This window comes from Coregonus clupeaformis, unplaced genomic scaffold, assembly GCF_020615455.1.
Source record: "Coregonus clupeaformis isolate EN_2021a unplaced genomic scaffold, ASM2061545v1 scaf0408, whole genome shotgun sequence".
NCBI lineage: Eukaryota > Metazoa > Chordata > Actinopteri > Salmoniformes > Salmonidae > Coregonus > Coregonus clupeaformis.
The window spans coordinates 370,657-384,771 of record NW_025533863.1 but is presented as its reverse complement, the minus strand read 5'-3'; the positions used below and the strand labels follow the sequence as shown (position 1 = coordinate 384,771).

The window sequence follows — 14,115 nt, the reverse complement described above, 5'->3', positions numbered from 1 at the left end:
TAACACAGTAACAGAGCTAGAAGAATAATATATATATATATATATATATATATATATATATATATATATGACAGCTCTTTCTGGTAGAACATCTTCAGCTCTGAATCAGTACAGATCATAGGTTAGCAGTATGTGGGTATATGTATAGCTGTGTGAGGTTGGGTCTCTTACCTTGGTGGTCATGACCAGCTCGTGGTAGGTGATGTAGTCGGGGGTGTAGCCCATGCCAAACAGAGAGCTGGTGGGGTGGAGGTGGCAGGGCATGCCTGTCCTCACGTTGACATACTCCCCTATTCCCTTCAGCTTGGCTGCCTGGTGGAAGTAGGCAGCACAGATACACTTCCTGATGATGTCCCAGTCTGAGCCACAGGACACCAGGTTCATCCTCTGCTGCACCATGATGTCTTTGAGCTGGGAGCGCACCTCACGCACCTAAAACACCCACACACAGAGACACGTTAGCTACCGGAGAACTAACACAAGAGGACATTTATTCAATACACATTGCTCAGTGTGTGAATATTTTGATGTAAAGTGGTAATCAAGTGCATTTCGATCCTAAGACAGGGAGACTGGTCAGAGAGGGTAAAGGAGAGGGGCGTTGACTGACCTTGCGCATGGCCTTGGTGTGGATGAAGTGTTCGTTGCACCAGATGCTGGAGTAGTTGTTGTTCTTCCACTGTAGGTAGACATTCAGGTAGGTCAGATGGTCACTCTCTGGGACCGAGAACTTCTCCCTCACCTGGTCACTCTCCTCCTCGCGACCCTGGAAAGGTCGGGACACAGGGGAAATACAGGGGTCACACAACTGTCCAGTGTGTAATGTGAATAATTCTTAACAGAAACATAAACAGACATTAGGAACATATTAAGACATGAATTGGTTGGCGATCTCAATGACATCTACCTTAGGCCTGTAGAAGATGGCCGGTACAGACAGCATGGAAACGATGATGAGGATGTCAGCACTGCAGCCCATGTCACATGATACGATCAGCATCTTGGACAGAGCCGGGTCCAGAGGGAACTCCACCATCAGCCTCCCAGTGGGCGTCAGGGCACCTGAGGGGAACACAAATCATTTACGCACTTCCTGTCTACAGACAGAGGAGAGGGGGAACACAATACAGGTGACATCCGCCAGTGGAGGATGGTTGTAAAAAAAAATATTGAAATCAAACTTTGCCAGCTCTGATTTAAATGATTACATGACAGACTATAAGGAGCTTAGAGGGAAAGTGCAGAGGCAGAACAGGCTGTGTTGGCCAGGTAAACCTTAATCAGAGATAATCTGCTGTTAACACACCACACAGGCAAACGTCAAAAGTCCTCCAGAGACACCAAATCCCCTAATCCCCAGAGATCTGGCTCAGATGAGACAGAGATGAGAGTCAGCCAGTCAAATCTAACAGAGGATAAAGCACTATGCAATTACTCCACTACCTACATCACAGTGCTACCTAGCTCTGTACTTTACAGGGTGCAGTGCATGTACATACTATTACAGCAACCTATTGCCTAGTTTCATCATCCAAGTCTCTCCTCGCAGCACATGAAGTAGTTATTGTTAAATCTGTTGGCTGTATTGCTGGTGGGGAACACATACTTATTCCACCCTATTTTAACCTTGTTTTCTGAGATCAATTTATACATTTGGAGGCCTAATCTTGACTGATGTGGTCCAGGCCAGGCCAGGGCAGAGACCCACCTGTGTTGTCCAGGGCCCCCAGGATCCAGAGCTGGTACATGGAGTTGAGCATGTTGTCCTCAGGCGGGGGGTCCATGAAGTGGAAGAGCAGCAGATCCTGGACCCCCAGGGACTTAAGCAGCAGCACCACGTTGGCCAGGTTGGTCCGCTGGATCTCTGGAATGGTGGTGGTCAACATCTCATTCTTGAAGGCGCTCTGGGTGTAAAGCCTGGATGGACAGAGAGGGGGAGAGATGGACTGACAATGAGAGGGGGGAGCTTATTGAATAATCTAGCAGACACATTTTTCTAAACGAACATAGAGTGACAGGTCTGGAGATGCTGCCTTCACCACCTGGTTAAACCCGCTCTGCATGGCACTGATATGATTTCACACAGTGCTCTAAACCTGTAACAATGGCACCGTGATTGAGCATCCTCCGTTCCATGAAAGCTGAACGCTCCCCAACTGATGTTTAGAGAAGGGCAAAGAGACAGGCCTACTGCACATTATAAACATTTAACCAAGCTACTTATGAGGCATTTACTATCCAAACTATTTAGAGCAGCTCCCATTGCTGCTTCAGACTGATAGGCCTGGCCTAACAAAGCATCTCTCAACCATTTCAGTTAGTGGCTAATCCCTCTGAAATCTGTGCATTATGAGGGAATGATCTGTGTGTGGGTTTACGCCAGGTTGTGAGAATGTGTTTGGTGCTGGGTGTAGTCACAGCTAAGAGGTGCTTTGAGTAGCAGATTCTCCACACAAGTCGAGTCACCCAGCACGTCACCTCCCACCCCTCCAAACGCCTAGGCCCCACTCATTCTAAAGCTCCACTCCCAAATTGATTCTTCACATCTGTGTGTGTGAGGGGAGGGGGGTAATCTTGGTAGAGGGCTTTTAGAAGCATCCCAGCTCATTTTTCAAGGCAAAACAATCACGTGGTGTGCGTGTGTCACCATCTCCCTCAACTTGGGGAAGTATGAGAGATAGGAGAAAGGTCATGTGAAATCTCAGAGAGAAGGGGCTTTTGTGTCACATTTTCCCTGCTGTAAACAGAGTTAAACTGCATGAAATCCTGTGGAGATTAGGATTCTCCCTCCCTCTCTTCCACCCAGCCTCTGATGGTTTTGAAAGCAGCCCGGCCTCCTTGCAGATCAGAGACCTGGACGGCCCATCTGAGGGGAGCTCTGATGTGCATCAGCCAGAGGACGAAACACCGGCGGCGGCATTACACACAACAACAACACTTCAGATACACACCCGTTTCAGCACGGCTCACCATACAAAAGGATGCTAATGTTGTTAGCTGCTTTTCTACCTTTTTGGTGGAGAGGAGCGGTTGGAATGAGATAGCAGGCAGAGTGAGGAGAATTGTGTAATTCAGCCTGTTTATTCCTGTATCTAGGCCCAGAAAAACATGAAAGAGGGAAGATATGGCTGATCTAAGGTTTAGTTCCAGACTGCTGCAGTCTGATGTAGAGGAGTACTGAAGACAATCAGAGAGGAACAAAAAGTATAGTTCTAGAAGACAGGACACTCTTGACAGAGACCAGTGTCAGCCATGTGAATACTCCCTTCCTGCTAGCCCTGACTGGAACACTCGGACATCACACCAAGGTGACACCTTCAAATAACTGCCTTTCATTACACCATCATTATGGCTCCATACTTCTCTAGCACCACTGGAGGACTAAGGCAGCCCTCTGGAAACTGAGAAAGGTGGGAGGACTGTACATTTGGAGTGCGAGACTGCGTGAATGTGAGTAAGTGTGAGCTTGTGTGTGTGTAGACAGTGACTTACCTGTAGCACTGGCCTGGCCCTGTACGTCCTGCTCTGCCCGCACGCTGGTTGGCGTTAGCCTGGCTGATGGGGTACACCTGCAGGGCATCCATGCCAATGCGAGGGTTGAACACCTGTCAAAGAGAACACATCAGCAACAAACACAACACAGAGAAAAACTATCCTAACATGGCTGGTCTTCTTTCATTTGATAGTCTGGGGAAGATCGTGAGGGCGACAGGGTACCTTGAGTTTGCAGTATCCAGCATCCACAACAAACATGATACCATCCACAGTCAGGGAAGTCTCTGCGATGTTGGTGGCAACGATGCACTTCCTCACACCATCTGGAGCCTGGCAGCCAGAAAACAAAACAAAGACATCAGGACGAAGTGTTCCTTTTAGTATTAGGTATATGCATTCCAACTCCCTAATTGCAAGTATGCTTGTGTACAAAGGATATTGCAGTATATTAAGAGTTCCAACTGTACATGTTAGCATAACAACAGTAAATGGGTGTGATTGGTTACCTTCTGGAAGATCTTGGCCTGGAGGTCAGAGGGCAGCTGGGAGTAGATGGGCAGTACAGTCAGAGGAGGGGCACTCTCCAGGTCCTCCAGACGCTCCACGATCTGGTCTGACGTCACCTCGATGTCCTCCTGGCCAGGCATGAAGATGAGGATGTCTCCCCCCATACCACTGAGGTGGATCTGTAGGGCCTGCTTCACTGCTGCCTCCACATAGTCTTCCTGGGGAGTCTACACACAGATAACACTGTTAGAATACACAACAACTACACACTACCTTGGTACAAATAACAGTAGTCTTAAGCCATGACCAAACCGGCCCCGCGGGTGCGTTCGCCATTGTGAGCATGATCATTCTGTCTATCCCCACCAGACGCGATCATGACACGCAGGTTAAAATACCAAAACCAACTGTGAATCAATTCTATTAATTTCAGGAAAGGTCATAACACATGACACATTCATGGACATTTAGCTAGATAGCTGTTGCTAGCAGTTTGTCCAGGGAGATGAACATCGGGTTGTTATTTTACCTGACATGCAAAACAGTCCTCTTTTTAGCTGGTTCTTTGTAGATTTGACAAAATGTGTGTTTCTCTACTCTGACGATTAATCCACAGATAAAAGTTAAACCAAGTTAGTTTTTTGTTATCTTTGATTAAATCTCTCCTTGTTCGTTTTTCAAGCACCCACGTGGGTTTGTATATTTGTGAAAAACAATAAAGAGATGAGAGAGGTGGGACTTGCAGCACATCGAGCGTCTGAAATGATTGAAAAACATGCATGTGTAAATGTATTACGCAACGCTCGGCACGAAATGTGGCCGGTCTAGTCAGAGTGCAAGTCAATATACAAATGATCCTTATGTTGAAAATATGAATGGAAAGTTGGACACAATACCTTGCTGAATAAGATATCTACAGGGAAAGTTCTTCCTGGAATGTGGAATATGGGAACGTTGCCGAAAAATGCAGCAAATTTGTCAGAGTCCATGGTGGCTGAGGTGACTATCAGCTTGAGGTCAGAACGCCTCGATACAACCTGGAAGAAAAGGTCAGAGAGAGAAAGTTCTACTACTGCTTACAACAAGATAACCCAAAAAATATGCATGCAAAATAATAATCACAATTGAATAACATCCAGTGAGTTGTAAAAGTGTCTCCCTGTGGTCTAGCAGTCTAAGCCACTGCCCCTGGAGCACATGTATCACTGCCAGTATGAGTTTGAATTCAGCCCACTGCTCTTTCAGCACTCTCTCTCTCCTACCTCTCACCTCTATCCAATAAACATACTAAATACTTTAAAAATACAAAGTGTCTCCCTGACCTCTCGTAGCAGGCCGAACAGCACGTCTGTGTTGAGGGAGCGTTCGTGGGCCTCGTCCATGATGACAGCACTGTAGTGGTCCAGATCTGACTCCCTGAGAGACTCTCTCAGCAGGATCCCATCTGTCATGTACTTTATCACAGTCTTCTCCGACGTACAGTCCTCAAAACGGATCGCATAACCCACCTGCAAACCAAAAACTGAACGGTTTAGTAGTGAACTACATATATTTACATTCCACGTATGAATTACGGCCTTCAAACTACAGTGCTACGGGTCAACCAAAGAAACAAGCTGGCGAGGAGAGTTCCATTACAAGTTGTAGAATGGAAGCGGTGTACAATCTCTGAGTCACCACTAGATGGAGGTGTTGTGTTGCACACATATGAATACAAGCATCAACTCCATAAGGAGAAAACCAAGACAGCACCATGAGTCAACATCAGTTGACAGATGACCTCTATACACAGTGAACATTGATAACACTTATTCCGTTCTGGAGTACTTCCGTTCCTCTATAAACAAGTTAATTGCAGTTCATAAACTCTTGCCAGGTTTGTTACACTGGGTTAACTGATAAGAGTGGTTATTCACTGCTTTGACTGATCCATAGATCAGTTTTTCTCAGATCTAGTTAATGTTTGCCTAGTGGCTCCTACATAAGCCAGCTGAATGCTCACCTCCTCTCCCAGGCTGCTGCCCAGCTCCTCGCTGACTCTCTTGGCCACGCTCATGGCTGCCACTCTGCGGGGCTGGGTGCAGCCCACCATGCCGTAGCTGGTGTAGCCGTCCTCGTGAAGGTACTGGGTCAGCTGGGTGGTCTTCCCACTGCCCGTCTCCCCCACCACGATCACAATGCTGTTGTCCCTGGAGAGAATCCCATCACAACCACTAACATTAAAACCCTGATGGGACTTTTCAACCTTACGAAACATGAATAACGGCTCACGAAAACAGATCTGGAAGTGTATATTTGTCAATGATTTACAAATGCTGTCTAACATTACCTAAGTCACCTGTGATGTGGTCATTCTCTAACCAAAGGTAAATCACATATGAACATTCTGACTTCACAGCCCCCAATTCCCACCTTCATTGCCATACATGTCTTATCCTACACCCTGAATGAAAGCCTGCATCTGGGGTAAGGCTGGGGGTGAGAAGTGGTCCCAGGACAGCCAGGCCGGGTCCAGTAGAGTAGCTACCTGATGATGTTGAGCAGTTGCTGCCTCACAGCGAAGATGGGCAGATACTGCCTCTGCTCCAACAGGGTCTTCTTCTTAGCAAACTCACTGCTGGCCTCACTCTTATCTTTCATGTGGTCTGCAAACTTCTGATCCGTTCTGGAGGGAAGAGGGAGAGGAGAGAGGGAATTATTGAGGTTGTTCTTGTCACATTTCTAAACTGATATTTAATAAACATTCAAAATGGACACAAAATAAGCCTTTAGTAAAGGGCTTGTTACCTGTAGTCCACCTTGCCATCCTCACCCACTGGCTTGCCCCCAGAGCTATCCCCGTCCTCTGTCTTCTTGATGCCCATGATGTCACCCAGCTTGGTGCCTGCCAGCTCCCAGTGTTTCTGTTGAGCCTGGAGAAACAATCAAAATGACACTCAGATATTCAGCCAGTAACCATACCATCAACTACTGTATAGCTGTTTTAAACATTGCCTTCCCTCCACTCAGCCTACCTTCTTGCGTTCCTTCTGCTCACGGTGCTTGCGGACCAGCTGGCTGCCCTTGCGGGAGATGATGGCCATGTCGGAGGTGGCGTCTTTCACAGGGATGACAGGCTCCGGCTACAGCACAGAGAGACACCAGCAACAGTACCCATTCAGTACACAGCAACTCTGATAGTAAATCTACTAGTTATTACTCAACCAGCTCCAAATGCGTTTCAGCAGACTCTCACAATCCCTCAACAAGCCTGCAACAGCTCTCACCCCATGGCTTAGAACTTAAAAGTACATACACTCCACTACGTATTTGGACAGTGAAGCTAAAAATATATATTTGGCTCTATACTTCAGCATTTTGGATTTGAGATCAAATGTTTTCTACGAGGCGACAGAACGTCACCTTTTATTTGAGGGTATTTTCATACATATGTTTTACCGTTTACAAATTAAAGCACTTTTTGTATCTAATCCCCTCATTTGAAGGCATCTTAAGTACAGTGCCTTCAGAAAGTATTCCACATTTTGTTGTGTTACAGCCTGAATTTAAAATGGATTAAATCGTTGTTTTTTCTCTTCTCACCCATCTACACCCCATAATGACAAAGAAAAAAATGTTTAGCAATATTTGCACATTCTTTTTTTAATTCTTCAAGTGCTGTCAAGTTGGTTGTTGCCAAGCCTTCAAGACGATTAAAGTCTAAACTGTAACTAGGTACCACTCAGGAACATTCAATGGCGTCTTGGTAAGCAACGCCAGTGTATATTTGGCCTTGTGTTGTAGGTTATTGTCCTGCTGAAAGGTGAATTTGTCTCCCAGTGTCTGGTGGAAAGCAGACTAAACCAGGTTTTCCTCTAGGATGACTTCTGTGCTTAACTCTATTCCGTTTCTTTTTATTCTAAAAACCTCCCTATTCCTTGCCGATGACAAGTACACCCATAACATGATGCAGAGTGGTACTCAGTGATGTGTTGTGTTGGATTTGCCCCACACATTTCTTTGCCACATTTGTTGCTGTTTTACTTTAGTGCCTTATTGCAAACAGGATGCATGTTTCAGAATAATACCGGCTTCCTTCTTTTCACTCTGTCATTTAGGTTAGTATTGTGGAGTAATTACAATGTTGTTGATCCATCAGTTCTCATATCACAACCATTAAACTATGTAACTGTTTTTAAAGTTACCATTAAACTCTGTAACTGTTTTAAAGTTACCATTGGCCTCATGGTGAAATCCCTGAGTGGTTTCCTTCCTCTCCGGCAACTGAGTTAGGAAGGACACCTGTATCTTGGTAGTGACTGGGTGTATTGATACACCATCCAAAGTGTAATTAATAGCTTCACCATGCTCAAAGGCATATTCAGTGTGTTTTTTATTTTAACCCATCTACCAATAGGTGCCCTTCTTTGAGAGGCATTGGAAAACCTCCCTGTTCTTGTGGTTGAATCTGTGTTTGAAATTCACTGCTCAACTGAGGGACCTTACCCAGATAATTGTATGTGTGAGGTACAGAGATGAGGTAGTCATAGAAAAATTCATGTTGAACACTATTATTGCACACAGAGTCCACGCAACTTATTAAGCACATTTTTACTCCTGAACTTATTTAGGCTTGCCATAACAAAGGGGTTGAATACTTATTGACTCAAGACATTTCAGCTTTTCATTTTTTATTATTTTGTAAACATGTCCAAAACCATCTTTCCACTTTGATGTTATGGGGTATTGTGTGTAGGTCAGTGACACAAAATCTCAATTTAATCACTTTTAAATTCAAGCTGTAATATAACAAAATGTGGAAAAAGTCAATGGGTGTGAATACTTTCTGAAGGCACTGTATTTGGACAAATTCACTTATACTGCATTAAATTCTGTCAAAAGTTTAGTATTTGGTCCCATATTCCTAGCAAGCAGTGACTAAATTAAGCTTTTGACCCTACAAACTTGTTGGATGCATTTTCAGTTTGTTTTGGTTGTGTTTTGGCTTATGTTGTGCCCAATAGAAAATAATGGTAAATTGTGTCATTCTGGAGTCACTTTCATTGTAAATAAGAACAGAATATGTTTCTGAACACTTCTACTTTAATGTGGATGCTACCATGATTACAGACAATCATGAATGAATCGTGAATAATGATGAGTGAGAAAGTTAGAGGCATAAACATCATACCCCCCAAAAAATGCTAACCTCCCCCATGTATTTTTTTTCCAAGCTATAGTACACAAAATATTTTACATACAGCAGGTTTTTAAAGGACCAAAAATGGTCGTCTGCTTCGTGTTGTCGCGACACTGGTTTCGCCACAGCCCTAGTGTCGCCTCACAAAACATTTCATCTCTAATTCAAAATGCTGGAGTATAGAGCCAAATTAAACGTTTTAGCTTCCCTGTCCAAATAAATACGAAGGGGAGTGTTGGTAATTTCATTGGCCAATAGCGTGCTGTAATGATGTATTACCTGCTTGGTGAAGACTATCCTCCCATCCAGGAAGGGAGGGACCAGGTTGTGAACCAGCAGGTGGACCTTGGCAGCGTTGTCCTCCTCAAAGTCATCATCCACCTCCAGCCTCTGGACCACTCCACTGGTCAGCATACGGTTAGTCTCCCAGCGCTCATTATCCTGGCAGGAGGAACACAACACACATCGTTATACATACAGTCACACACACAAAATTCAAATCCATGGATGGTATTAACGATCAAAACTATAACTAAACGGGCTACATACACCCAGGGCTGGAGGTGGTCACAGAGTAGGAACACAGTGCCATACCTCATTGATCTGTCGTCTCTGGGCAGAGATGCGTTTCTGTGTCTGCTTCTGCAGGATCTGCTCTCTCTTCTTCACATAATCCTCAGAGGTGGAGGTCAGTGGGTTGTGGAACTCGTCATAGCCTTCGTCCATCATGTACCAGTCTCTGTCCGCTTGCTGTAACACCACAGGGCAATAGTCAATACATAGAAACGTGCATTTATGAATGTTGGGAAAGCTATTCATTTGTGTTACTGCTAAAACTCCACATGTCCACTCACCTTCTGGTCCTCCTCCCACTGCTGCTTCTCATCATCATTATCAAAGGCGATGCCATCCTCTCCTTCATTCTTACCTGGGGCACAGAGACACAATCCACAAACATCAGCAAGCCTTATCAGAGCATTAATAAGAGCTCAAACGTGACTGGGGGAAGAGGGAGAGGGGAAGGAGGAGGGGCTTACCTTTCCCACGGGACAGACGAGGAGTGGAGCCCAAGTGCTTCCTGTCATTGGCCCATTCGTTGTACTTGTATGATGGGGTGGGAAGGGGTGTGTCATCAGGATACCGGCCTCTGACTGACCTGGGAACAGAGACAAGAAAAGTTCATTTCAAAAGCTGAACATAACACATTTCTAATAGCCACTGAAAATGAGTCTTTAGATAGTGCTATAAAACCCAGTCAAATGAACATACGAGTGTTGAGCTGCAGTTACTTACTTGTCCTTCCTCTCGCTCTCCCGTCCAGAGCGGGGGCTGCGCTCCGGCCGTTCAGACTTGTCAGAATCCTTGTGTGAAGGGGCAGGAGAGGGAGATTCCCAGTGGGAACGGCGTGAGCTGGCATAGCCGCTGTCATCCTCATCCCAGCTGGTGCGCGAGGGAGTGCCATCTGAGTCAAAGGGTTTGCAGAATGGAGGGAGAGAGAGTGGTTAGTGTATTGTAGGCATAACCTAAGGACCTTAAATAACTGCCTGTCAGGGGGTGTGGCAGGGTTACTGACCTTTGGGGCGTGTCTGGGGCGTTGGAGGCTCCTCTCTCTTACTCCCCCGGCTGATGCGTTCGGAGGACCAGCCTTCTCTCTGTGAGCGCTCACTCCTCTCACTGCGATCTCCACGCTCTGACCGGCTGCTGCTGCTGCCGCCGCGGATGTGACTGCGCTCCCGCTCATCTGCCATCAAAGCAGTTAGCCAATACTTCAGTCACAAATTCACAGACACACAACAGATAGGAACGATTGCTATTGCCAGAATATGAACATTGTGCATGCAGATGTAGAAATGTTTTGCTCACCTCTTTCACCCCGTCGATCTCTGTCCATATCTCTGATCCTCTCTCTGTCCTTCTCCCTCTCTCTGTTCTTGTCCTCTTTGGAGGAGGCGTACATTCCATGCTCACGCCGTTCTTTCTCCCTCTGCTGGTGTTTGCGACGGAACTCTTCGCTGACCCCTCCAGGGTTAGAGGGTGTCTCTGAGCCAGTCACACGGTACTTCCTGCTGCTTTATGAAACATAGAATAAAGTGTCAGTAATGCAACACTGCATGCATGACATCAGTTGAGATGTGATCTCTTTATAGGGAGAGAGTATGTATTCTATGCTAGTAAGAAAAGAAGCTACAGTAACTCAAACCAAATCACTTCAAAACAACATACCTCTCTTTTTTACCACCTTGGTCCTCCTCGTCTTTGTCTTCTTCATCAGACCCAGAATCACCTTTCCCTTCCTCCCAGTCCATGTAGCAGGACACCTTGGATTTCTTGTTATTCCTGTCATCACTGTCAGCTTCAGCCTGCTCCTTGCCCTCACGCTCCTTTCTCTTTTGAGCTGCCAGCAGATCCAGGCCCAGGAGAGAGGTGCGTGGAGTGGGTGCACGAAAGACATGAGGCTCTACTGCTGCACTCTTGTTCTTCACAATCAGCCCGCCGACCTGCGCAGTGGGGTCACTGCCCTCCAGTCGGTGCAGTGACGCATCATCCTCCATGGTCTCTCTCAAACAACTGTCTGGATTGGATACCACATTTTTTGGGAGATTAGCCAACTACTAATTCTGTAACGTTAGGGATGTGTCAGATAAATTAGAACGAAACACTTAATCAAAGGCACTTTGCATACGGACATTTGAACGACTTGAGAGATTATTACATTTAACTAATCGATCAAAAGTGTAAAATCGCGCCCGAATAATTCACGGGATGTATTTTAGATTGGTACAGTAGCTAGCTACCTACGCAGCTATTTAGTCAGTACTGTCGCTACACTAGCTACATATACATCTAACGCCAATGAACGACCAGCAGAAACTATTATGACTTAGTGACAGACGTGACTTCAAAAAAACATTTTAAAAGTAGCTAACGTTACCTAGCTAGCTAACAGGATATCGCTCAGCCAATGAATTAACTAGCGAGCTAGCTATTACGTTACAAAAAGGAAATTAAACTAATAGCTACGACTGTACATCCGATATTACAGTTGTAAAATCCCATTCAATAAAACACGGGCTTGCTTACCTTTAACAATAGGTGGTGAGTCTATCAAGACGCTGACACTAGCTAGCTAGTATTTTTTTAGCGAACTAGCTAAACCTGCCACATGTATTTATTGTAACTAAAAAAATTATCTTCAATAACATTAACAACCCGAGTTACTGGGAAAATACCATTCATGTAAGTACGAAAACTGTGCCACCCACTTGAGATGATTCAAACCATTACGAAATAGCTATTATCTTTTGTAAATTATGCGTTTTTTGTTTACAAAGACAGAAGCCGCCATTGCTATCCCACAATTCCACGGGATATATATAAAAAAATAAAAAAAAACTTTATTAAAATTCTGTTCCAGAACACTGGACAATCTATTTTCTTCTTCGTATGGCTTTCTTCTTCATGTGGCTTTCCGGCAGATTAGTTGCATATTGCTGCATTTCGCAGGTTGGAGTGCAAATTGCACATTTTGGTCACAAAAAATAAAAAGGGAAAAGGAGAATGGGAAAAACTTTAATTGCACCACCATCTAACACTGCACCTATACACTATCCCAAAAAATCCACCACCCCATCCCACTACTTTGACCCTAAATTATCCTACACCAGGCCATCGGCCTGGGAGGATGGAACCCCTCTCAAAACTTCCTGTAGCTCTTCGGCACTAAAATCTCTCACACCCAAATATTTCTCTGCTGCTGCAACTACCACATCTATCTTCTGTGATTTCCGCTCCATCAGTGCAGTGCAGTTGATCACCATGGCTATAAACACAAGAAATCCAACCATACTAAAAACCTCTTCCTCTCTGGCTCTCTCTCTTCAGGCTTACTCACTGGGGGCCTCCCAGTCAACTCACTCACCCCTGGGCTATCCTCTACTCTCTTCACTGCCTCAGCATAGGAAACGTTCTGCCCCACTCAAACTCTGGCAATCTCAACCTGTCTCTCACAGGGCACTTCGGATCCCCAGCTGAATGGGCACCCCCACAGTTGACCCATAGTGCTTTCTCTATCCCAACTGTACACTCCTTCTGACTATGCCCTCCTGCACATTTCTCACATCTTGGGATCTCCCTTCTACACACTGCTGCAACATGTCTGAATCCTTGGCACCTAAAGCACCGAAGCGGGTTCGGAACATAGGCCCTCACAGAATGCAATTATAACCTAGCCTGACCTTATCAGGTAGAAGCTCTGTGTCAAAGCTCAACAAGACGGACAGGGTATTCTCAGTCTCGCCATTGCCACTGGGTCTACGTCTCACCAAACGGCGGGCGTCACAAACATAGGAAATATTCCTTTCAATTTGATTGACCTCTACACTCAATGCTACCCCATTGATCACCCATTTTAGCAGCGCCCTGCTCCGGAGAGCAAAGCAAACCACAGGTTGAGCCCAAACCGCATGGGTAGAAGCTCCCGCTTCCTCTGGTAGGCGGATACACACAAAATCTAAACAATTCCACTTCTCGAAACTTTCACAGATGTAACCATTCCCAGTTTGTCCTTAACCCAGCTTGACACAACATATGGGTCGGCCAAAAAACAGGAATCCACTCTTTCCAAAAATCTCACTCCTACTGGTCCAAAATCATCTCTGGTAGGATTCTCAGGGCAAACGTTTGAAGACTGTCGCCGCAGGTAGGCCCACTACATCCTGGACTGCACAGGAGGCTGCTGAGGGGAGGAATGCTCATAATAATGGCCGGAACAGCGCAAATGGAATGGCATCAAACACATGGAAACCATGTGTTCAATGTATTTGATACCATTCCACGTACTCTGCTCCAGTCATTACCAGAAGGCTGTTCTGCCCAATAAGGTGCCACCAACCTCCTGTTCTGGACTGGCTCAACTTCAGAGCTCACCTCTGCTG

General features: G+C 45.5%; 1 protein-coding gene across 3 annotated transcripts; it reads right to left on the bottom strand.

Annotated features, from left to right (window-relative positions):
* Positions 1-171: 171 nt before the first annotated feature.
* LOC121548461 (pre-mRNA-splicing factor ATP-dependent RNA helicase PRP16-like) lies at positions 172-12,533 on the bottom strand (the record flags this gene model as incomplete). Of its 3 annotated transcripts, none has more annotated exon segments than XM_045215255.1 (22): positions 172-432; positions 611-766; positions 908-1,062; positions 1,709-1,917; positions 3,493-3,605; positions 3,718-3,825; positions 4,002-4,229; positions 4,899-5,039; positions 5,325-5,510; positions 6,005-6,191; positions 6,530-6,667; positions 6,790-6,914; positions 7,017-7,124; positions 9,461-9,622; positions 9,776-9,931; positions 10,036-10,109; positions 10,219-10,337; positions 10,475-10,643; positions 10,755-10,922; positions 11,045-11,250; positions 11,405-11,753; positions 12,263-12,533. In XM_045215255.1, coding segments are annotated over 21 exon segments (3,498 nt in total), but the record flags the coding sequence as incomplete, so codon positions are not given.
* Positions 12,534-14,115: the final 1,582 nt, after the last annotated feature.